Source organism: Mirounga leonina, unplaced genomic scaffold (assembly GCF_011800145.1).
Source record: "Mirounga leonina isolate KUSES-001 unplaced genomic scaffold, KU_Mleo_1.0 Mir_55, whole genome shotgun sequence".
Classification (NCBI taxonomy): domain Eukaryota; kingdom Metazoa; phylum Chordata; class Mammalia; order Carnivora; family Phocidae; genus Mirounga; species Mirounga leonina.
This window is the reverse complement of record NW_023270816.1, coordinates 11,475,222-11,500,319: the sequence shown is the minus strand read 5'-3', so window position 1 is coordinate 11,500,319 and position 25,098 is coordinate 11,475,222. Positions and strand designations below refer to the sequence as shown.

General features: G+C 50.9%; 1 protein-coding gene across 1 annotated transcript in view; it reads right to left on the bottom strand.

Annotated features, from left to right (window-relative positions):
• Positions 1–17,778: 17,778 nt before the first annotated feature.
• Positions 17,779–25,098, bottom strand: part of FAM120B (family with sequence similarity 120B) — a 91,186-nt gene continuing 83,866 nt past the window's right edge. Inside the window, 1 exon segment of the mRNA XM_034992133.1 lies at positions 17,779–19,233. Coding sequence (XP_034848024.1) covers positions 19,221–19,233 — 13 coding nt within the window. The 3' untranslated portion in view covers positions 17,779–19,220.

Genomic DNA, 25,098 nt, shown 5'->3' with positions numbered 1-25,098 from the left:
GAAGTCACGCACCCAGGAAGCTGCTTCCAGCTGTGGGCCTGGGGCAAGTGTCTGCGTGTGCCTGCATGCATATGTGGGGGCTATGTGATGCACATGTGTGCACACATGTGTGTGCATCTTGGAGGGAGGTAAAGGATGGACAGGTCAGATCGTGGGATCCCAGGTTCTCCCATGAAGGATGCAGAGGCAGTCGGCCTTGGGGGCAGGACCCCCTCAGCCTGGTGGAGGCAAAGGCTGGGACGGGTGGCCTGGGCTGTTCTCCACCCATGCCCTGGACACCCAGGAACATTCCTCATCCCCACGAGCACACTCAGCACTTGTGATCACAGGGCAGATCCTCCATGGGTTTACCAAAAACACTTACTGAGAAGCATCTGTTTCATTTAGCCCAGAAATTAAAAATGATCCTAATCATGATCATACAGCCAAAACAGAACAACTATACTGGGGGGCAAACCTAGAATTGGGTGGGGCAGTTGGGCACTGCCAGGGAGGGGCACCCAGCAGAGAGCTACCTAGCAACAGGATGGAGCTCCCCGCCACACGTGGAAGCTTCTGAGCCAATGCTTATCTGTAAGTCAGAACACTATGCTATCCCCATGGAAACAAGGCACCTGGGATAAAAAAAGTAAACGTGCTTCATTTTAGAGATTGTGGTTTTCTGCATGTTGTAGATATTCCAAAATTACAAAGGCTGTGACAGTTTCCTTCACCTGCCACTTTGTAAAGCCATGAGTTCTTCTCAGATCTGGGAGAATACACAGTGAGAAATGTGTGCCAGGCTTTGCAGGAGAGAGGGGGTCAGGCTGGGAGAGGGTGAAGAGAGGGCCACCCGCCAACCTGGTCACCAGAGGCAAGTTCCAGCTCTGTGCCCCCGGCCCCAGGCAAAACAAGACAAGGTCTGCCCTGCTCCGTGTGTCCTCTGCGGCTGGGCTGGGCGCAGCTGGGGCCTGCATGTGTCGGGGATGGGACTCGAGTCCCAGGGAGGGGACGTGCCAGCCACATACCCAACTCTGCATCAGGGGGGCTCCCAGAACCAGAAATCCCATTGTGAACTGCGTCCCTAGTTCTAGCACTTTTGGCTGTGTTCACGTTGAGTTCATTCTACAACAAAGGTCTGACTTCCACATCTTTCCCGGGTGAACTCATCCCACACGACCCACTGATTCTTTCCTCATGCCGTGGAATGTGTTTCCAGAAAGGTGCAGATAAGCTGCCACCTCTCGGGTTGAAAGGCAGAGCACCGTGCTCCATGTGGGGTAGAATGCCTCGACTTCACACAGCATCTCGCTCCCACTCTTGCTCTCCCTCACGCTCACATGCTCTCAGACCCCGCCCACTGCTAGGAGGGGGTCCCGCTCCCTTAGCCAAGTCTGAATCCTAATGCAGTGCACGGAGAGCTTAGCGGTCTTGAACAAGTTGCCAGGAAATACACTGAGCGTTTTTCACTTTGTAAATACGAAAAAGGGACATAAAGCCGTTGTTTCTGAATTGCAGTGTTCTCTCTGGGAATTAATCCACAGGGAGACAAACCGCCCCACTCTCAGATCCGTGCCGAGAAGTAAAGAAGGAAGAGACACTTCTCCCAGGGCAGCAGCCCCACTCTGCCATAATCCCTGCCATTCGCACACTCCTCTGGGCCAGAGGCAGCTTGTCCATGGTTGGCTGAGATTGTTTCCATAAAACCAGAGAAAGCTAATTACAGTTCAGTACAACTTGTAAGAGCCATTTCGAATAGAACCGATGGGACCTCGGACTATATTTTCCTGTCCTCCTTCGGGGCCTGTTGGGAGGGGGTGGTTGTGCTTCCAGAGTGAGTCTGTGAGCAGAGCTCGGCTTTGTTTCTGCAGTGACGTCACGTCGTGGGCCCCAGATGCTGACTTCCGTTAAGAACAAACCAGACCCTGCCTGGGTACGCAAGTGCCATCCTTGCTTCCTCTGGGGCTAGGTGGTGGGCTCCACGCGCCTCGTGCAGGTGGCCCAACAGGGGCTTCCCCCACACCCACGAAGGCCAACTCACGTCCAGGAGGCTATGGCCGTGGTGGGTCCTCCCTCGCAGCCAAGGTTGCAGCAGGACGTTAGGGGCTGGTGGCCCTGTTCCACTGCCCTCTGCAGCGGGGGCACCCAAGGGACTTGTGCTCCACAGTGGTGAGGACTGCTCGCCCGCCACCGAGGTTGGGGCCCCAAGGACCACACGTCCAGACCTCCCACTTGGGCCTCAGACCTCGGGCGCTGGGCAGCGTGAGGCCCCTGGCAGTGCTCAGCAGCATGAGGGAAGGGAAAGCCAGGAGCAGGCTCTGGCTCGAGCACCACCGTCTGTGTCTCAAGGCTCGGGCTCCAACAGGAAAACCAGGGAAAAGAGCCCTTGTTTCAAGGGGTTCAGTCCTTTCTGCTCACACGGCAGGCAGTGCCTCGAGGTGACGCCGGTGCCTCTCGGGGAGTGACCTCTGCTGACCACTGGAAAGTGAGGCCAGAAGGACCTCGGGCCGCTTCTGGGTACTGCCCACTGCGGGGCTGTTCAGGGCCCCCACAGGTCCCCCACTCAGCCGTGATGGAGTCTCTGGTTCGACAACCCTGCCTCAGTTTGTCCTGCTGTCACAGAGAGGGGCCCTGGCTCTGGGCTCACTCACACCTGCCCCAAGCCTGGTCCTTTGACTTCACCTGGCCAGCCCAGCCTAGCCCTTCATACCTGGGTCCTAACAGAACGACAGTGTGCATGGGGGTCAGAATCTTGGGGTGAGGAGGTTTGAGGACCACTGTGTTGAGCTCCAAGGTCCAGAGGGAGTGTGTGGTGTTCTGTTCAGCAGGGTTGGCACATGACTGGTACTTAATGAGCAATAGTAGCTGTAGACAAAGGAATGAATGAAGAACGGTGAACAGCAAGCCGTGGATCCTGGCCGAAGGCCATGTGCCTGGCAGCATGTATCTGCCGTGTGGGCCCAGCAGAATTCTAGAACTAGTGCTCTGTTGGTGGGCACCTTCAACTTCCTGGTGTGTATGGAAACGCCATGAACAACAGTGTCATTCCACATACGTGTGACTATCTGCGGAATAAAGTCATAGAAATCGAATTGCGAGCCCAAATGTTCAAAGCATTTACAATTTTGATGGATATCAAAATTCTGTTTCTTCCCTTGCGAAGGAATGGATTCTATATTACCACCAAAAGCTGGACACACTCAGCCTGACCCAGTAGGTGATATGGTTGCTGGGCCGTTCTGAGTGGCACTGGGCATTGTATTTAAGAGCAACTGACAATTCCTGCTCAGCGAGCTCTCTGATCACATCCTGTACCTCCTCTTCCTTATTGGGTTAGCAGTCTCTTTCTTACCAATTTAAATATTAGGGAAACTACTCTGTTTCTGATACAAGTTACAGATACTTTTTCCAGCTTATCGTTCTTTTGATCGGCTTACGGTGGTGTTTTTATTCCATGCAGAACTTTTTTACTCTTACATAATCACATCTATTAATATTATTAATTATTATTAATATATGTTTACGGCCTCTGGGTTTTGTGTTATAGTCAGGGCTCCCGTATTTCAATACATGAAACAGATTCTCCCATGTCGTCTTTAGCACACTTTTGTTGCTTTTCATTTGTATTTAAATCTTTGACCCGTCTGGCGTCAATCTGATGATGTGTAAAGTCAGCTTATTGTTTTCCTAGATATCTGGCCACGTATCTCAATATCATTATAGAAAAATTATGTTTCCCCAATGATTTAAATGCTTTTACCCAATAATTTGCATGTATTTTGGGTCCATGTCTAGATTTCCTACTTATCATTTGCCAGTAGGATATACTTTATAATTTCATGATGCTTTAATATCTGATATGACTTCTTCTTTTAGGTTTGTCCTGCCTATTCTTGTTTCTCTTCTCACACAAATTTACATTTAGCCTTTCTAGATTTTTAGAAAACGAGTTGACATTTTTTTAAAGATTTATTTTAGATAGAGAGACAGTGAGCGAGGGAGTGAGTGGGGGGGGAGGGGCAAAGTGGGGGGGAGAGGGAGAGAATCTCCAGCAGACTCCATGCTGAGCATGGAGCTCGACGCACGGCTCACCCTCACGACCCCAAGATCATGACCTGAGTGGAAGTCAAGAGTCCGATGCTTCACGGACAGAGCCATCCAGGTGCCCCCCAAAAAAGAGTTAACATTTTAATTGGGATTGCACTCTTTGTGCAGCTCAGCTTTGCAGAGATGGGTGTCCTCTGACACAGCATCTGGTCGAGCATGTGGCTGCCGCCTGACTGTCCAGGCCCCTCAGAGGCACTGCCGAGTTTTCTTGCTATAGAGCATCCACGTTTCCTCCTCACCACACTCGTCCATGATGGGTCTTTTGTTGATAAAGGCAGTCTTTCCTTCTAGGGTATTTCCTAGTGGTTCTTATTTCTGATTTTATACACCTTGCCACATTCTCTCACATTTTTGTACATTTGTTTCAGTTGCTTCTCTAGAGTTTTCCAGACATACGATAAAATAATCTACGTAATTCTCTCTTTATCTTTGTACTTCCACTTGACTACATTGTGTGGGCCGGGCACAATGACACCGTGTCAAAGCGTACGCGGGATTGTCTGTCTTCTCCGTGTCTTCAATACACCAAAGTCAGTGGGAGCGTTCCCGGCGCTCACCAACCATGTAACTTTCAGGTTGGGACACATCACTGATGAGGTTAAAGAAATATTCATCGATTTCTATTTTATCAGGAACATTTTAAAAAGAGAGTGAACGTTGAATTCATCCATCGTTTTGTCAGCATCTATGGAGATGATCATATTCTTCCCTTTTGTTCTGTTAAATGGTGGTTTATGTCAATAGGTCTGATATTGAGCCGTTCCTGCTACACTGGAAAAAACACTTGTCACAGTATATAATACTTTTAACACACCGCAAGATCATGTTTGCTAAGAATTTATTTAGAATTTTCACAGTGCTATTCATACATTAGATTAGTTGATGGTTTATTTACTGATTTCTTTGTTGTCAAAGTTATGCTTGCTTCCCTAAAACACACTGGAAGCTTGAACCAATATGTTGTACACCTGAAAGAAACAAAACACTGATTTTCAATTCGGATTCAATAATAAACAATGGAAGCTTTCTGTTTCTATGTTTGGAGCAGACAGGGAGGTGGTACAGCCAGAAGTTGGCATTTTCCACTGTAAGTAAGCTGGAAATGGGTCTTTCATGTGCATCTGTTGGAAATGAGAAGATGAATGATACTTAGGGAGAAATTTATATTTTAATTTCAGTTGAGATAATACAGACTAATAGTAAGAGTTTTGTTTTTGGTAAAATTCCAAGTTTGATTTGCTCTTGCACCCACTTGGTGCCTGGCACATGTTTGTTGGTTAATTTTGAAGTTGTTTGGAGGCCAGATTTTAATTATATTTAAAAACATTATTTAATGCTCATAAGCTGCAATAATGAATGACAAAGTAAAATGTAATTTAATAAACAACAGAGTGCCTGCTTTATGGAGCTCAGATTCTTACAAGACAAGGAGGGACTGCCTGCTGGACAAGCACCAGGAGGGCACTGCTCATGGAATGCACATGACACCCACATGGACACACTCGTGCACATAGAATGCACACAGACACACACGTGCACATGGAATGCACACGGACACACACGTGCACATAGAATGCACACAGACACACAATGCACATGGAATGCACACGGACACGTGCACATGACACCCACATGGACACACACGTGCACATGGAATGCACACGGACACACTCGTGCACATAGAATGCACACACACAATGCACATGGAATGCACACGGACACGTGCACATGACACCCACACGGACACACACGTGCACATGGAATGCACACGGACATGTGCACATGACACCCACACGGACACACACGTGCACATGGACACCCACACGGACACACACGTGCACATAGAATGCACACACAATGCACATGGAATGCACACGGACACGTGCACATGACACCCACACGGACACACACGTGCACATGGACGCACATGGGCACACACACACATGACACCCAAAGACATGTGCGCATGGACACACACGTGGACACCTGCACACACACGTGCTCATGGATGGGGCCTCAGAGAAGTTGGTGTGATTGGAGTTTTGGAGGGGGGTTGGGAGGAGGGACAGTTAAGGTTGAGGACAGGTGACCCCAGGTGGGCCTGCTGCTGTGGGGAGGGGTGAGGGCCACTGCCGAGCTCAGGAGAGGCCATGCCGATAAATGACTGTGCGGGGGGCACCAAGACCAGGCAGTGATACCAGCCTCTGTGATTGAAGGGGGGGTCATTTTCTCAAATTAGCCACCAATGAACCCTTAAAGGGAATTTCGTGAAATCCTAGGGGCAGAGAGAGCCACGCAGTCTGGGGCCTTCATTCTTCTGGGAATGGGAAGTGTTTCGGGTGGGCCTGATGAGCTTTCACTGTGAAGGGCTCACTCTGTTCCGAGAGGTGGCTCCTCCTCAGCTCACACGACCCCGCAAGAACACTGGCTTCCCAGTGAGTCTGTGGCTGAGACTGACGTGCTCTCTCTCAGCACAGAACGTGGTTCAGTCCCTTGCTTGTGAGGGCTCCGGGGCCTGGCACGGCCTCCACGTGCGACAGCGCCTCTGTGCTGGCAGGCAGTGCCCCCGGTCCTGACCCAAAGAGAAGGCAGGCCCAGAGTCCCAGCCCTGCCCAGGGAGGTGGCTCTTCCCACTGACACTGGCTACTGCACTGAGAACTAGAGGGACAAGTGGAATCTGACTTTGCGGCGTCCAGTTCCCAGGACTCAGCAAAAGTTCTGTCTTGCCCTAGACCTCTCATCCCTTGGCAGGCACCTGATGCTTCAGGGGAGACGTTGCCTGCTTTGGGGACAGTCACCCAAGCAGGAAGCAGAGGACCCCAGCCGCACGCCCGGGCAGCCTCCTGGTACAGGGAAAGCGCCTGGGCCCAGGGTCAGGGTCCTTTCGGGGCTGTGACAGCAGACCTACCCAGCCCCCCAGATTTGTCAGCTGAACGCCCAACTGCACCTGCTCACAGGGCAGGGGGAGGCCAGCCCAGCACTAGGGGAGCGCGGCATGGGCAGCAGGAGAGCAGGGAGAAAGGGAGGCCTAGAGGAACCGCCCCTCAGTCCCGCTCCCTCCCCCAGCACCATTCCGGAGCACAGATAAAAGAGAAACCTGAGCAGGGAATGTTTGCGGTGCCGACGCCAATCAAGGACTCTGTTGCCACGGTAACGGGGACACTTCATCAGCTCGGGAGCAGATGGTCAGTGAGCAACAGGCAGCATATGCTCCGTAAGCCCTGACATGGGCACAGATGGAGGGTGGGCAGGGCTCTCGGGCGGGCGACGCGTCCCCTCTGCCTCTTGCTGGCGCTGTGCTGTCCGCGGAGGGCGCGGGGCCGTGGGGCATGCAGCTCAGGGCTCCACCTGACCAGGCGAAGCGGGGCTGCCAGGGCCCGCGGCTGGTGGGGCATCAGCGACACTCCTCGAGGACCCTGATTAACAGCCCTGCTGCCGCCGGGGCGTCTGCAGCTCCCGCCTTGGTTTCTGGGGCTTTTACAGAAGAAATCAAACGTCTGGAGCATTTTCAGGGGTGGGGGCAGACACAGGGCCCAGAGAGGTGGGGTGAGCGATGAAATGTGACTCTCGGACTGATGGTCACTGGCCGCCTGTTGGCCAGTGATCAGACTCTGGGGCGGCAAGCTCCTCATTTTAGTCTCTGCATCTGGTTTGCTCCCTTGAAGTGGGGTTTAAATCTCAGGCTCCAAGGCTAACAGACCGGCTGTGTGACCGCAGATCCTGGAGCTGCCCCGGGCTTCCTGAGGCCAGTCGAGCGGCCAGGGCAGAACAGGTGTTGTGGGCTGGGGCCTCACGGTCATGGACGCAGGGCAGGCTGGCGGTGTGTGGCCAGGCCTGGGAGGTGAGTCCCGCCCTGGGGCTGTGCCTCCACCCGGTGAGCCAGGCACACTTTCTCCTGGGGACAGTCTCCTGAATCAGGGCACCCCGGGCTCATTTCTGCAAGGTCTGCAAGCCGGGAGCATCTCCACCTGCAGCGAGTGTGCGTCGGGCAGCGCCCACCTGCCCAGCTACAGCTCTGCTCTTGGCCTGTCCGGCTGCCGGGGTCTGCCTAGTTCACCAGGTCTCACTAACTCACTACTCACTGGTGCTCAACACCAGCGTGGATCCGGCTCTCTGGGGCCTGTTCCTTCGGGGAATGTCCTCAGCTGAGTCTGCCTGGGTTGATGGGCCCCAGTCCTCAGCTGCCCTGCGGGGAGCCCCCTGGAGCTGCCTCCGCAACCGCCTCTAGGACAAACACTCCAGAAGTCTCCCAGCCAGCTGGAAAGTGCTCTGACCGGTCTCAATAGTTGTCCTGTCCATAACAGATCCGGAGAGACAAACTCAATTTGTTTAAAAACAAAGGCCTGCCTTCCTTTGGAGGTTGCCCCAGTGCCACCTGCCAGGTGTCTCCCCTGCGCTGATGGGCGGAGGGCCTCCTCCCTGCTCTCTGGATTTACCAACGTGGAACAGCTCGGAGGAGCCAGGGCATGGTCCCCCTGGGTGTTTTCTCTGAGGCTACCTGTGTTGAGACGTCCATGTCTGCATCACTCCTGGGGAAGCCAGCACCAGAGGAACATGCAAGGGGACAGGCCGTGTCTCTCCACGGATCTGCAAGGGTCTTCGAGGAAACGTGTGTGCCTGAGTACATTTTACGGATGAAGCCAGTGACTGTGGCATCCAGTTCATGGCGGCAAGCGGGCGGGGACATCCCGTGACCCTGGGGCCTCGCCTGCTTTCGGTGGGCAGGACAGCAGGTAGGGGCTGTCTGGGGTGTCCTGCCCTCAGCTGGTTAGCAGCGATTCGGTCTCCACTGGGCCCGGAAGACTAGTGCTCTGTGGTCTGCAGGGCCCTGGAAGGTGCAGCAGCCCAGGGAGCCCACCTCCTCTGGCCTGTCCCCTTAGGCACCCATGGTCACTTTATGAAGTACCTCGGCACTGCAGGGTGATAAAGCGTGGACCGCCCTCTGGGGCCACCGTGGTGGGGGTGGGGAGATACAGAACACAGCTTTTCTCCACGTGCGCTTTGAGAACCAAACCCACAGAACTGGATGGTCACACCGAAGTTTTATTTGGAGTCAACTATGTCCTGGGCTGATGGGTCTTCTAAGATTCTACAGGAAGAACTAAGGGTTCCAAGGTGTGTGTGGACGATGATTTATCTTTTTGCTCGCCTCCATTGGTCTCGGTCTTCAGAGCCTGGCAGGGTGGGCTTGTGGAGCTGCGGGATGTGGAGGTGGCCTTTGGAGAGCCCTTCTTTCATTTAATAGCTGAGTGTCTCAAATGCCAAACACCCCCTACCCTCCAAGCCGCAGCGCCCCCACCTGGGAGCCCTCCAGGGAAGCAGGACACAGGCCTGGAACTTGGTCATCACAGAGGCTGCCCGGGGATGGACACGGTGAGTGCCCCCCACTGTCCATCCATGTCGTCTGGATGACCGTGTGGACGGACAGAGGGCTGCTGTGTCTGTGGCTTGTGGAGATGCCACGCTGCTTCTACTCCCTGAGGAGTTTCAGGGCATTATCCTGGCTTGTTGCACAATAACTAAGTGAAGGTGGGAAATGCCGATGTTCAGAATATTATTTAATAATCTTCCTGCTGCTCAGAACTCAGAATGCCTTTATCTCAAACTTTCTTCTTTTTTGGACTTTGGAATTTTGGGGAACGATAAAATCAAACACTGTTACAGGTGTGGAGTGAGTCGAGTGCATACATTAGGCGCTCAAGAAACAGTGAATAAATGTCCTTGACATAAATCACGTAAGACCCAAGAGTCAGGTAGGGAGCCTTTCTTTTGTTCTAGAACAACAACATATTCGGTCTTTGGTTTCCTAACAATTGTCACGGCCCCGAATGTGCAGGGCCTGAGCTTGCCATCGCGTCGCCGTGAGAGCCAGGAGCCGTCCACAAGACGCCCGCCTGCATGACGCCCTCCCACCTCCCCCAGACACTGGCCTTCTCAGGCTGGCGGGGGGATCAGCAGCTGGCGCAGTCTCATTTGCTGCAGCCCTGGCACCGGGCATTCAGTAGTTGTTCAGTAATGTGAATGAGTGGATGAGCGACTGAAGGGGTTCCCAGGAGTCCCCGAGAAGGTGTGACCCTGTGACTGCTGAGGGCTGCATCACTTTAAACACTAAGCTTCAGGGCGCCTGGGTGGCTCAGTCGTTAAGCGTCTGCCTTCGGCTCAGGTCATAATCCCAAGGTCCCGGGATCGAGCCCCGCATCGGGCTCCCTGCTCTGCGGGAAGCCTGCTTCTCCCTCTCCCACTCCCCCGGCTTGTGTTCCTGCTCTCGCTATCTCTCTGTCAAATAAATAAATAAAATCTTAAAAAAAAAAAAAACAAAAAAACCCACTAAGCTTCAGGTGGAGTTAAAAGACCAGATAAAATCTGTGTACACAAATTAACGAAAACTGGCGCCGAAATGCCAATGGCTGTCCCCAGGAAGGCTGTTCTGCGGCTTGAGAGTAAGTTCCAGGCCAGCAGCACTTTGCCAAGACACTTCCAGGTGATGGCTTCCGCCTGAGACGCAGGTCGATGGGCTGCGCATTTACCTCTTTCCTGCCAGAAGGCCCTCCTTGACGTCTTCTGCGGACAGTTTCCATGGGAGACCAAATGAAGACAGACCCTGCCTCCTCGGGGAGCTCACCCCCCATGGCCCCAGTGTCTGGCAGGAGCCCAGTGCAGCAGTGAACGAGTGTCGTGGGGGCAGGGACCGCCTTCCTGAAGCGCCGCCGTGGGGCCCACAGCTCCCTGTCCTCCCAGAGTCACACTGCTCTTTCCAAATCAGCAGGATGCGCAGGGGCCGTGCCAGGCAGGGGCTGAAACCGCGCGGCTCTCTGGCCTCTGCTGCTCCCCTCCAGCCTGAGCCGCGGGGCCCTGCCGTCCCCAAGTGCCGTCTGAGGAGAGGTCGCCTGCAGGAGAGGCGGGCTCTGCGCCGGACACCCTTCACCCTGCAGGACGCGCGGCCCCAGGAGGCTGCCTTTCCATCCCTCACCCTGATCTGGCTTCGGCACGTATCACGGTTACTTGGCACAAGATTAATTCTCCAATTGTGTTTTTCCTTCTCAGCTAGCTTTAAAGTTAGCCCACTTTCCGAGCGAACGCCAGCCGGAACAAGCTGGTGCTGACCAAGAGAATGCCGAGTAGCCTGGGGACGCTGCCTGCACAGGACCCCCGGGCGCCAGACGACCCCACCCTGCGTCCGTCCTCCACTCACGGGCTGACGGGGAGGGACACTGGGGACACGGAGTGCCATGGCCTTGGCCTCCTCTCTGCCCCAACCTGGTCTGTGATGCACACGTGGTCACAGAAAACAGTGAGCTCTGGGGCTGAGAGCATTCCAAAGCCAACGCATGGACTCCTGCGTGTATTTCCCTGGGTCCCCAGAGCGTCGTGGCCATCAGCTGTGCCGCAGCACAACAGAGGGACCTCTTCTGTCTGGCTCGGGTGCGTGGGCTCTCCTCCCTGGCCGCGCGGCGGGAGGCAGACCCACCGTTGCCCCGACAACTGCCTCTGGTGGGCCTGGGGCCTGTGCCTAGGACAGGATCCGCAGAGCTCTGGGCCCGGCCGGGCCCACTCGCACTCACCCTGGGGCACCAGGCCCACGTGATGGGGCAGCTACCTGAGGACACCCTGCTCTGTGCCATGCCGGGTTCGTACGAGAGGGGCCCACTTGGGGGCAGGGGTCAGCCTGTACCCCGGCTCCTCCAGGTCACCCCTGGGCACCCACTGGATGTAACCCTCTGCTTAGGCCAGAGGTGAGAGAAATGGGGGTCTGGGGGACAACTGGCTAGGAAACGCAAGGGTCAAGTTTATTTTAGGTAAAGACAAGGCAATCTATGGTCCCTGGAGCGACAGAGACACAGACACAGAGAGGGAGACAGAGAAAGACACAGAGGGAGAGAGAGACAGAGAGACGGAGACAGAGGGAGCGCAAGTGAGCTCAAAACAGGGTTAGGGAATCAGGGGCCTCGAGCCAACTTCCGTGTCTGAAAGCCCCATCGATATTGTTAAGCTACATGACATTTAGTAAACTCTTACATTTAAAAGCATATTCTTGCCTTTTATTGGTTTTCGTTATTAGAGTTTGTAAAAAAAAAAAACAAAACAGCCGGTTTACCAAAATTAACTGCTAGTAAAAGTGATTTACACAAAATGCTTGAAGTCAGCAGTGTGTGGGGAGGGAAGGTGTCTCCATGAGGCAGGAGAAGCCCTGGCTCACCGTGCTGGCGGCTGGAGTGTGTCCCAGAACCCTGGAAGCCCAAGCACCTGCTGCCCATCTGCCCGCACACACACGTGCACATCCAGTCCCACACAGTCCCACGTGGAGGCTAACCCCACACCAGGGGCGCTGCAGTGGGCCCGTCGTCCTCAGCGACCCATACACGTCATGCAGGCTGATCCCCGCGCACTGGGCCCTGTGCTCGCTGCCCCCCAACCACCAGGGGAACGGCCACGGCTCCATCACTGGGTCTGGACCCTGGCTTTCAGCCCTGCCCGAGGGCGAGGTCTCCCGAAACACGCAGTGAGCAGGAGTTAGGGTTAGGTCATCAGCACTGATCTGCTTCTTCAAAGATGAATTTTTTTATCTGTATAAATGTTTGAAGTTGGCTACGGTTTTGAATCAACCGCCTCTGAATCCCTCACATTTTAGGATCTTAATTTGACCCTTTTTAGGGTCCATCAAAGGTCTGAGTTTGGATGGTGGCATGTTCCACCCCAACGTAGCCATGAGGGCAAAGAGAAAAACAAAGAAAGTGAAGGAAACATCCCCACAGGATGGCTGCCTTTTCAGAAAAAATTAAAGTTCATTTTATTTTTCATTTCTATGATTTTTACAACTGAGGCTTCCTCCCGTTGCGACTTGACATCTGCTCTTCCCCCCCTCCTTGCTCTCGGTTCTGGTGCTTTCCATTCCCCCGTCACCTGGGGGGCCCTGGGCTGCTCTGACCATGTCCCGCAGGGGGGACGCTCACCTGGCAGAGGCCGTCTGCACGGAGGGGAGACGCCCTGATAGAACCTGGACGCCTTGCAGACTCAAATCCAAACTGCTACTCAGCGTCACAACCCCAAAAATCACGTTCTGAGTAGACAAGATCTGTAATAATTTATCGAAAGCCCTGCTGCACCACAGCAGACGCAAGGAACGTGCGTGGCTGATGCAGACAACCTGACTGCAGGCTTTCAAAGGCAAGTGTCTTCCCAGCCTCTGGACACAGCAGCGGATGCCCGCCCGGTTTCTGAGCGAGCTCGGGAACCGGCGGGACTCTCTGTGGCGACCACCAGCCTGTTCACCTCCAACCCGGCTCCTCCCAGCCTGCCCCTCCTGTCGCGAGGACAGCCCCTCCCACACCGCAGGAGTGCACAGTCCAGCCCAGACCCCGTGGGCATCGGAGGCGCGAGGGTCAGGTCCTGCCTCCGCTCTTCCCTGTGCGCCGCCCTCCTCGTGGCCCGACCGCCAGGTCACGGCACGTGCCACCCTTCCTCCGTTCAGTTTCGGCTAAGCATGTTCTGCCCCCCCCCCGGCTAGGGTGGGCCTGTCCCAGCCGCCCAACTCCAGAGCACACTCTGGGTGGCCGGACCCGGACACAGCAGTCCCTCAGGCAGACGCCATGCCAGGACTGCAGCCCAGAGAGCGACCGTTGGCACACACGGGGCTCCCCAGCCTCCTCCACGTCATCCCGAGGCTCCTGGGCACCTCTGCCCAATCCCCCCTTCCTTCTGGTTCCCAAGGCTGTTCCTGGGATCAGGCATCTCTGCCTCCACCGCAACCTCGGCGCACAAAGGATGCCAGTGTCCTCTTCCCCCGCTTATGGGCGAGGCCTTAGTGCGGCAGGGTCTGCAGACCTACTCGCTACTTTCAGCTCGTGTCTGTCACAACAGAGTTTACACATCTGCACTGGTACGAATGCGGCTAACCTCTGATCGCCCACGAGGAGCGTTTACAAGACCCGCATGGCTCCGCTGGACAACAGGGCTGCCCAAGTGACCGAAGCGTGTCCCACAACTGTGCAGGGGAAAAACCCTTCCCCGGTGCAAGACAGACCAAGGGAGGGGAACCCAAGAGCGGGGAGATGCCCGTGTTCGACGAGCCTTCCGATCCGGCACTGCACCTGCTGAGCTGTGAGGCGCAGACAGAGCATCCGCACATCTCTGGGAGTAGCTCCGTCCCTTCCGTCTGAAGGCCTGTGAGCAGGGCTCTTCCTCTGTACTCCAGCCACGACAGATGAACGCAGAGGCATGCCTGAGGGTCTGGCCGTCTTTGATAAACCCAGACATTAAACAGATCTGCAAAAGTAATACAAGGCTACTCTTCTAGTTTTTTTTGCAGGGGGAAATAAGGGCTTTTTGAATAAAAAGTGTTAATCCGTAGTTGGTATACTGTTATTTTTAAATAAATACATATTTAAAACTTCTCTCACTTAAAATTTTCAATACAGTAAAAAGGAATCCTCAATAATTTTTAAGTGGGAAGGGATCTAAGACCAGAAAGAGTGCGAACTGCTCCTGAAAGAGTAATGTGGCTTCTGGGTAAAAAGCCATGGTTTCCACGACTAATTTCTGTCCTTACACATTTGGCAGAGTCCAGGTGGCTGGGGAGGTTTGTGGCACAGTGATCGCTGCCCCTCTGTGAAGGGCACCATTCATGACCCAAACGGGTCAAGAAAGTCACTACTGAGACATCTACACACTCGGGCTTGGGAATACGTGTCCCACAGCCTGCTCACCATAATGTGCCACCAACACTCTCATGGGGGCTGCCGGCCGAACCTCCAGAGCCGAGGTAAACCGTCTCAAGTCAGCTTTCAGACTCAGGAAGGTCAAACTGCGAGAAGGAAATGTGCAAAAAAAAAAAAAAAAGCGAGGGAAGAAGGTTTGTGAGGACAACATAAGAGTCTGACTCTTCGGGAAACGTTTTCAGAACAAAATAAAACTTAACCCTAACCGGCACCGCTCCTTCCAGATGCCCCTCAGCCGCCGCAACTCTGTTTCCTTGGAACAGCTTCCCCCTTCCTCACGGACTCAGTTGTCCCCAAGAGCACAGTGGCTTGTCACCTGCTCCGCTGTCTGGGACTCGAGGGTGGAATCAGCTCAAGAAGGTTCCAAGCTTATGTCCGTGGCTCAGACTCTCCTAATGTCCCCTCACACGTGACAGGCTTTCTTTCTTTCTTTTTTTTTTTTTTTAAGATTTTATTTATTTATTTGACAGAGAGAGACATAGCGAGGGAGGGAACACAAGCAGGGGGAGGAGGAGGGGAGAAGCAGGCTTCCCCGCTGAGCAGGGAGCCCGATGTGGGGCTCGATCCCAGGACCCTGGGATCACGACCTGAGCCGAAGGCAGACGCTTAACGACTGAGCCACCCAGGCGCCCCATGTGACAGGCTTTCATCTTGATTTAGATTGTTCGTAAAGGGCTTGAAGCATTCGGTTCAATAAACAGATTGGTGGCTTAATTTAATAGAACTATTTGCTTTTCCTGTACTTTAAAGCTACAGGGACCAAGACAAGAGAGCGTGTGACTCAGACCATTTTATAGGAGTTTACAGATCGGAGGCTGAGACGCCGAGAGGCTGAATGAGCATCAGCAGCAGAGCTCAGGCAGTTCTGCTCCTGGTACTCAATTTGTCTCATGCAAAATGGGATGAAAAGACAAAGTGCACCAACAGCCAGGGAGAAAACCTACAGTCACCCAAATCTTCCCAGCGACGTTCCTTCCCTGGATTACTCTGTTCGGTTTCATTGAAAACTATTAAGATTCGATGGCCCCCAATGGGGACACCCCATTTGGGATGAAGGGCACATGGATGTCTGTGCCTTAGCGTGAAGCAGTGCCCAACGTGCCCTTGGAAGTCCTGCGGGCCGGGTCATGCTTGCCCTCAGCTTTATCTCCTGGCTGAGGGGCCACTGGGGGGGGGGGCATGCCAGCCCCACCCAGGCCTGGTCGCGGGCACCACGAGGGATCGTCAGGACTCATCAGGTGTCCCACAGGGTCTCCAACCTAAGCCTACCCAGGCCTTTGAAAGGGGCTTCTGGGGAAATCACAAACAAGTGAAGATCAATCTGTTTCGAATGGCTGTTTCTTGTCCTTTTTAGTTCAGATGGCAGCCAAATAGAGAAGGTTAGAGTTAACTTTTTAGTTTTTATCTAACAATTTAATAAAGCTGCCATAATGAGAGAAATCACATTCCTGCAGTGCTTTTCAGAACCACATGGAGCTTGCAAACCAGGGCTGTGTCAGCAGGTGGGGAGAGCGTTGTGCCCACAGGCTGCCCGGATCATCAATGGCTGCGAGTGGGGATGGCCGCTGCGGGGACAGGGACACAGGCCCAAGGCCTCAGGCATCACCAGAGACTGAAGGGGATTTGGATGAGTAGCCTTTCTAATAATTTAGGACCTTCTTGTGCACTTGGCTCAAGAGGAGGGAAAAGAGGGGCACCTGGGGGGCTCAGTCAGTTGAGCGTCCGACTCTTGGTTTCAGCTCAGGTCATGATCTCAGGGTCGTGAGGTCGAGCCCAATGAAGGGCTTCACACTCAGTGGGGAATCTGCTTGTTCTTCTCCCTGGCTCTTCTCTTGCACCCTCGTGCATGGGCTCTCTCTCTCTCTCTCTCTAGCTTGCTAAAATAAATAAAATCTTAAAAAAAAAAAAAAAGATGAGGTAAAAGAGAACAACTTACTGCTTGACCACATTTCAGGGTCAAGTCTGAAATGCTAGCCCCCCAGTCCTCGAGCTCTTCCTGAAGGCTCTACAGAAGCCAACAAGGAAAAGGCACACGTCAGCTTTTACTCCAGTAACAGGGAGGCTGATGGTGTGGACGCAGCTCGTGCCCCAGGGAGACCCACTCAGCATCAAACAGGAGGAGATGACAAACACCAGGGCTCCTGGCTCCCCTCTCCCCACATGGAACTGCAGCTTCCCGAGGACAGAGGTGAGGGTCGGCGGCGAACCCTCTCCTCCACCAGCCTGCAAGCCCAGCTCCCGCACGGCCATGGACAAACGAACACAATCGACACGCGGTCACCTGGGCTCCAACAGCACACAAGAGCTCACCACACACACAACACAAGCTTTTTTTTCCTTTTGCGGTTTTTTTTTTCTTTTTTGTGACAGTCAGGAAATGCTGGTGCTACTGACTTATTTTTCTTCCTAAGTTGTGGCAGGTGCCCGAAAGAGCTTGAAATTTTAAACACAAAGTTCAAAGGATGGGGAAAAAAAATGAACATGTCCAGCCCTTTGGGTGCTGAGCCTCATAAAATCCAAGAGCTCAGTACTTTATAAATACACACTTTACCCGAGATCTCACCATGGTCACTGGCCATCATTGTTTCTTTTCAACTACATAATACACGAAGTCATTCTTGCTGCAAATTCATGGGTAAGGCAGATGTCCCTCTGGAAATCTAGTCCCTCTTCGGAGATGCCTGGCAGGCGGCCACTGGTGGGCCAGGGGGGCACATCGGACGCCACCATGGGCTCAGCCACACCAGATGCTCTGCAAGTTCAAGGAAGGGGTGCGCTCTCACCAAGGGTGACAGGGACGGGGAGGGCCTCTGCCCTCTGCCCTCCGCCCAGCATCTGTCCCTCCTGTGGACACTGGCGGGGCAGCTCCCGAGAAGAGGATTCTGACCGGCCCCCGTCTCGTACGGACCTCTCTTCCCGAGCATAGGGCTGGCCAGCGCACCGGGAGCTGTGGGGACTGGGGAAACAACACAACTTGTTTCATTATCTCATTTCATTTATTTATATGACATCTTGGGATGAAAGCTGTGTTAAGAAAGAGCTCTGAGCATAAGGACTCTAACGCACATTTCACATATTTAAATAGCTTTGGGGTAACAGTAGCAGACGGACACGGGAATTACCACTTTTTTTCCTAGAGTGTACATAGACTTACAGTTGCTAACTCCTGAACTCAGCAAACCCCTGATGTGAAGATGCTGGTGCAGAGCCCACTGGAAACCTGGCTGGACATCACTGGGTGCCTGAGGCTTTTCCGGCTGTAGAACTTTAACGACAGGTCCAAATGAAAAACAGGAGCAAAGAAGTGGGTCTTCATTTCTCGTTCCAATAGCAGAAAAACTCGTGGTACGGATCAGCATCACAACACAAAAGGAGAGTGGATAAGCCCAATCAGACCGTCTGTCCAGTGGCTGAGGTTCCTTTGTGTGCAGAACCAAGCATGTGACAAGGGCCGCGAGTCCCAGTCCTGCATGAGTCACTGGGCTCCAAGTGCTGCTTGTTCTCAGATCCTGCACGTGTCCTTTACACATGGGTGATCCCGAGATATTCCCTGGAACAAAATGGTAACCCCAAACCGTTCCCACTCACCCATGCAGCACTCCCGAGCCAGTGAACACCGAGAACCACTGTGAACTTTCACTCGGGCCTGCGCGTCCCAGGCCTGGGTGGACTGCTCAGAAAATAACTTGCTGTAACTCCCATTTTCAACTCAAGCATGAGGGACTCCTGGGCAGCCGCTCGAAGACGCGCAAACCCTGTGCCAGGCTCTGCCTCCTCGGGAGCTGCTGCAGCCCAGGCTGACGCAGGTGTTCTTGGCTTCTCCGTTCTCTCTGCGCAGGTCTACACATTTACAGGCAGCAATCAGGGATGATCCCTGCGCTTGGAGTGGAATCGCAGCAACGCATCTAGGCAGGGGAAGGTGCTTTCCCGTACGCCCTCAGCCTTGCCTGGCTGCCTGGTTTCCAGAAGCCGATCCTGCTCCGGTGCCGATGTAAATGGCACAGTGGAGCGGAGTTCACACACAACACATCCAGTTCACCTCATTCACACATTTGTATCGAGCGCCGTGACTGGGTAAAATACTGTGTTATCTTATCCTATGTCTTGGTTGGAGAGAAGCAAGAGGTTTAGAGGTTTAGAGCTTTAGGCTGTGTCCACGCTTTAAAACCATTCTTCCTCTGGGGCGCCTGGGTGGCTCAGTTGGTTAAGCGACTGCCTTTGGCTCAGGTCATGATCCTGGAGTCCCGGGATTGAGTCCCGCATCGGGCTCCCTGCTCGGCAGGGAGTCTGCTTCTCCCTCTGACCCTCCTCCCTCTCATGCTCTCTGTCTCAAATAAATAAAAAATTACAAAAAAAAAAAAACAAAAAAAACATTCTTCCTCTGACCGTGAGGGTCTGTCCTGTTCCAGCAGGCGGGCATCAGTTGGACCACCTGCAACACAAGTGACAGCATGAGCCTCCCTGCCTAGCGCATCCTGTAAGCCAGCCCACGGGGAGGAGGGCAGGCCTGGCCAGAGCGGCTGGGGTGTGCGTGCCCACGCACAGCTTCCTTGTGGGTCTGGGAGAGGAGACAGTGTTTCACGTATGTATATCCTGCCTAATTCTACAATGAGTTGAGGACACAGCCTTACTGAATGGAGAATGGTGGCCATCGCTGTTGACTTCCTAGTTGTTAGAACCAAAGCTCACAGCTGCAGCCAGAGGCACCCATACCCATCCTGACGCCACTACCGAGCGCTTACTATAACGTGCTGACTCCCGTGGCCCTGAGGGCCAGCATCCTCCACATTCTGGGGGTCATTCCTGCCTCGACAACTCTGGAAGTTGCCCACTGCCCTCCTCCTGAACGCCCCTCCCCAGGACGCAGGGCACTGTGTTACCGGCCGCTCCAGACCCCTCGAGTGGCTCTTGCATAGATTCCCCCTTTCTCACAGGTGGTAGGTGCTGGTGCCCAGGGTCTGTGCCTGGGTCCCTACAACGTGCTGACATACGCTGGCCCTGCCCGTTGCAGCTCCTGCTTGCACTCCTCTGATGACAAGCACCCACCGCTGCCGATGCCATTCAGCACGTGCTCACTGCGGCTTTGCCTGGTGCGAGACACCGCGAGTGCACGGATGCACCCTCTCACTGACTCGGGGGCAGTGACATCACCTCTCAGGTGCTCTGTCCCAGGCCACACGGCAGAAGCTGAGCCACAGCCAGCATGGCACCTCAACCATAATGTACCCAAAAGTTAAAGCTTCTCCACACTTGCTCTCCTCCCCTCCTATTTCCCACCCAAGTTAATGGCACTGAAATCTGAACTTGTGTACTGCTTCCACACCCCAGTTTCAAGTGGTCGCTCAGGGCTCCCCCAGAATTTCTTAACCATGTCATTCCCTCGGTGTCTCCAGGAAGAGCAGGAAGACTCTTCCCTGATCGGGAGAGCAAGGATCCCCAAGGATCCCATGGCTGAAAGTCCCACCCAGGGCAAAGGCTTCCAATGGCCTTTTCAATACCTGACTCCTTAACACAATCTGCCCTCAAGAATTACCAGCCATGTAGGGAAAAACAAATCTAAAATAAAAACAAGGACCAAAACAAACACAAGGACCAAAACAAACACATAGAGAAACTTGGAAGAAGAGTCTATGAAGGAAAGGAAAAAACAAAATAAAGCTACTAGTATAATTAATTTCCTGGGATGCAAAAGAAATGTTGCAATCACGAAACAACGAAGAGTATGCTATAAAAAAGAGATATCTTGACCTCTCAGAATTTAGAAACAGCAAAATTAAAGACCGGAAAGAACGGGAGACAAAGCTGATGAAATCTCCCACCATAAGATACTAGGAGAGAAAATGTAGGACAATTACAGGGCTGGAATATGGTGTCTAACTTCTGCGACAAATAACAGCAGAGAGAATGGAAGGAAGTATATCACAGAAGAAATCACTGGAGGAAAATTCCAGATCTGAAAGATAGGAACCAGCTTCGTGTCGCCATCCTCCAGGTGGCCAGGTGCGGTGGAAATAGGAAGGCTGCTGGTGTGAGCTGGCTTGGGTGGCGCTCCCCACCGCCCTCTGAGTGGGGGCTCTCACTGAGGCCAGGTGCACAGAGGCTGGGCCATGGGGACAGCCGCTCCTGAGGCCATTCCCAGGACCCGCCTCACTGACTTCCTCAGGGATGCAGCCAGCCTGTCTGCAGAGGCTGTCCAGCAAGGAGCTATTTATTTGCCAATGGACACTGGGGTTGTTCTCATCTGCTGAGTGCTGTGGATAATGATGTTATGAACATTGGTGTACAAATATCTGAATTCCTGCTTTTAATTCTTTGGGGTATATACCTAGGAGTGGAATAGCTGTGTCTTCCTGGTCGGTGTGAAGTGGCACCTTGTAGTTTTGACTTGCACTTCCCCGATGACTAATGATGTGTAGCATCTTTTCATGTGCTTCCTGGCCATATGCATATCTTTATAGAAAAACCTATTCAAGCCATGTTATCTTTTTGCTGTCAAGTTGTGGGGGTTATTATTAATAACCCTGTCTTTTCACTTTCTTGATATTATCCTTTAATGTACCAAAATTCTTAATTTTGACGAAGTCTAATTTATCTATTTTTTCTTCTATTTCCTATGCTTTTGGTGTCATATCCATGAGCACTTTGCCAAATCCAATGCCATAAAGATTTTCTCAATACTTTAAAGAGTTTTATAGTTGGAGCCCTTGAGTCTAGGTCTTCAACCCATTTTCAGTCAATTTTGGTATATGGTGTTAAGTAAAGGTCCAATTTCATTCTTTTGCATGGGATATCCAGTCTCCCCCCACCCAACCTTAAATAGGAATAAATTTTACCAAGATGCTCTTATGAATGGGACTGCTTTCTTAATTTCCTTTTCTGACTGCTCATTGCTGGTGTATAGAACACAGATGATTTTTGTCTGTTGACCTTAAATTCTGAAGCTCTGCTGAATTTATTAGCTCTAGTAGCTTTCCTGTGGAGTGTTTGAGATTTTCTACATACAGGATCATGACATGTATGGCTAGAGACAGCTTTACATTTTCCTTTTCAATCTGGTGCCTTTTACTTCTTATTCTTATCTAATCGCTCTAGCTAGAATGCCAGTACAATGTTGAATAGTAGTGGTGAAACTGGGCATCTTTTCCTGATCTTAGGGGGAAAGCTTCTCATCTCTCACCATTGAGTATGATATTAGCTATGGGTTTTTCATAAATACCCTTTATCATGTTGAGGAATTTTACCTCTATCCCTCGTCTTCTGAGAGTTTTTATTATGAAAGAATGTTGGATTTTGTCAAATGTCTTTACTGAATCAATTGAGATGGTCATGTGACTGCCCCTTTCGTTCTAATAATGTTGAACCACACTTTCATTCCTGGAATAGATCCCCCTTGGATCCTATGAATAATCCTTTTAATATTATATCAGATTCAATTTTTTAATATTTTGTTGAAGATTTTTGCATCTACACTCACAAGACACTGGTTTGTAATTTTCTTGTGATATTCTTATCTGGCTTTGGTATCAGGGAAATTCTGGCCTCACTGAATGAATTAAGAAGCATTTGGTTTAATTATTATTATTATTATTTTTAATTTGAGGAGGACTGGTGTCAATTCTTCTTTAAATATTTGGTAGAATCCACAGAGAAGCAATCTGGTCCAAGACTTTTCTTGCTGGAGGTTTCTGATTACTGGTTCAGTCTCATTACCTGCTATAAGTCTACTGAGACTTTCTATCTTTTCTTGAGTCAGTTTAGGTTATTAATACATTTTAGGAATTTGCCCATTTCTTCTAGACTGACATACAATTTTTCATAGTATGCTCTTATAATCCTTTTTATCTCTGTCAAGTCAGTTGCAATGTCCTCACTTATATTTTTGAATTTATCTCTATCTTCTCTTTTTGTCTAGCCAAAGGTTTCTCAATTTTCCTACCTTTTCAAAGAACCAACTCCAGATTTCATTGATTTTCCCTATTGTTTTTCTATCCCTGTCTTGTTCTTGATCTTAGCAGAAAAGCTGTTTTTCACCACTGAGTATGATATTTTAGCAGTGGATTTGTCACATATGGCCTTTATTATGTTAATGTTTCCTAAACACTCACTTTGTTGAGTTTTTATCATGAACAGATGTTGAATGTTGTCAAATGCTTTTTTCTGCATCTAGTGAGATGATCCTATGATTTTTGTTTTTTGTTTGTTAATGTGGTACACTGTATTTACTGATTTGTGGATATTGAACCATCCTTTCATTCCCGAAATAAATCCCACTTGATTGTGGTTAATGATCCTTTTAATGTATTGTTGAATTCAGTTTGCTAAGATCTTGTTGAGAATTTTTGCAGCTATGTTCATCAGGAATACTGGCCTATAGTTTTTTTTGTAACATCTTTGTCTGGTTTTGTTATAAGGGTAATGCTGGATGCATAAAATGTGCTGAAAGCTCTCTTTCCTATTCTATTTTTTGGAATAGCTTGAGAAGAACAGGTATTAACTCTTCTTTAAATGACTGGTAGAATTCATCTGTGAATTCACCTGGTCCTGCACTTTTGTTTAATGGGAGTTTTTCGGATTACCAATTCAATTTTGTTACTAGTAATTGGTCTGTTCAGATTTTCTTTCTTACTGATTCAATGTGGAAGATTTATGTTTCTAGGAATGTAACCATTTCTTCTAAGTTGTCCGATTTGTTGGCATACAATTTTTTATAGTATTCCCTTATAATCCTTTGTACTTTCATGGTGTCAGTCATTACTTCTATTTCATTTCTGGGTTTATTTGGGTCCTCTCTTTTTCTTGATAATTCTGGCCAAAGGTTATCTCTTCAAAGAACCAGCTCTCAGTTCCATTGATCTTTTCTGTTTTGTTGTTGTTTTTTTTGGTCTCTATTTCATTCATTTCCACTCTGATCTTTATTACTTACCTTCTACTAAGCTTGGGCTTTGTTCTTCCTTTTCTAGTTCCTTTAGGTGTTAGGTTAAATTGATTTTCCATGTTTCTTGAGGTGGGCCTGTATTGCTATAAATTCCCCTCTTAGAATTGCTTTTGCCACATCCCAAAGACATTGGACCATTATGTTTTCATTTTCATTTGTCTCCATGTATTTTTTTCCTTTTTAATTTTTTTGTTGACCCACTGGTTGTTCAGTAGCCTGTTGTTTAACCTCCACATGTTTGTGTTTTTTTCCAGTTTTTTTTTCTTGTAATTGATATCTAGTTTCACACCATTGTGGTTGGAAAGGATGCTTGACATGATTTTTATTTATTTGTTTGTTTGTTTATTTATTTATTTATTTTAAAAGATTTTATCTATTTATTCATGAGAGACGGAGAGAGAGAGAGGCAGAAGCAGAGGGAGAAGCAGGCTCCCCACAGAGCAGGGAGCCTGATGCGGCACTCAATCCCAGGACCCTGGGATCATGACCTGAGCCGAAGGCAGACGCCCAACCGACTGAGCCACTCAGGCATCCCTTGACATGATTTTTAATCTTTCAAAATTTATTGAGACTTGTCTTATGGCCTAACATGTGATCTATCCTGGAGAATGTTCCATGTGCACTGAAAAGAATGTGTATTTTGCTGTTTTTGGATGAAATGTTCTGTATTTATCTGTCCATCTGGTCTAATGTATCATTCAAAGAAATGTTTCCTTACTGATTTTCTGCCCGGATGATCTATCCATGATGTAAGTGGGGTGTTAAAGCCCCCTACATTATTGAATTACTGTCAATTTCTCTCTTCATGTGTGAGTATTTGCTTTATGTATTTAGGTGCTCCAATGTTGGCTGTATACACGTTTTCAACTGTTACATCCTCTTTTTTCATTTCATCTTGAAAGTCTCCATTCAGCACTTCTTGCATGGCAGGTCTTGTGGTAATGACCTCCTTCACCTTAGCTTACATTTATCAGGGAATGTCCTAATTTCCCCATCTTTTTTTCATCCATATGTTTTTATTTTTATTCAACTATAAGCAAACAGCAAAATTAACACAACATTCCACAACTCCAGATTGGCTTTTCTTACACAGATGAAGAATGACCAGTTTAGCAGGCACAGACTTGGGATTTCTGACAACCTCTCACTCAGCCCTGCAGCTCATCTAGATGGCCATGCCTTAACCACAAAGTGACTCCCTATTGCTTTTTCCAGTACTGCTCTTTAAAGGAGCCAGAGCATGTGTCATGTTGGGGGGTAGTGGACATGCCAGCCTCTCTCTATGGTGAGGCTCAAAGGCCTGGACCACTTGCTGAGGTCCACCAGCATCATGGGGCCGAGTGGGGCAGACAGCAGGGAAGT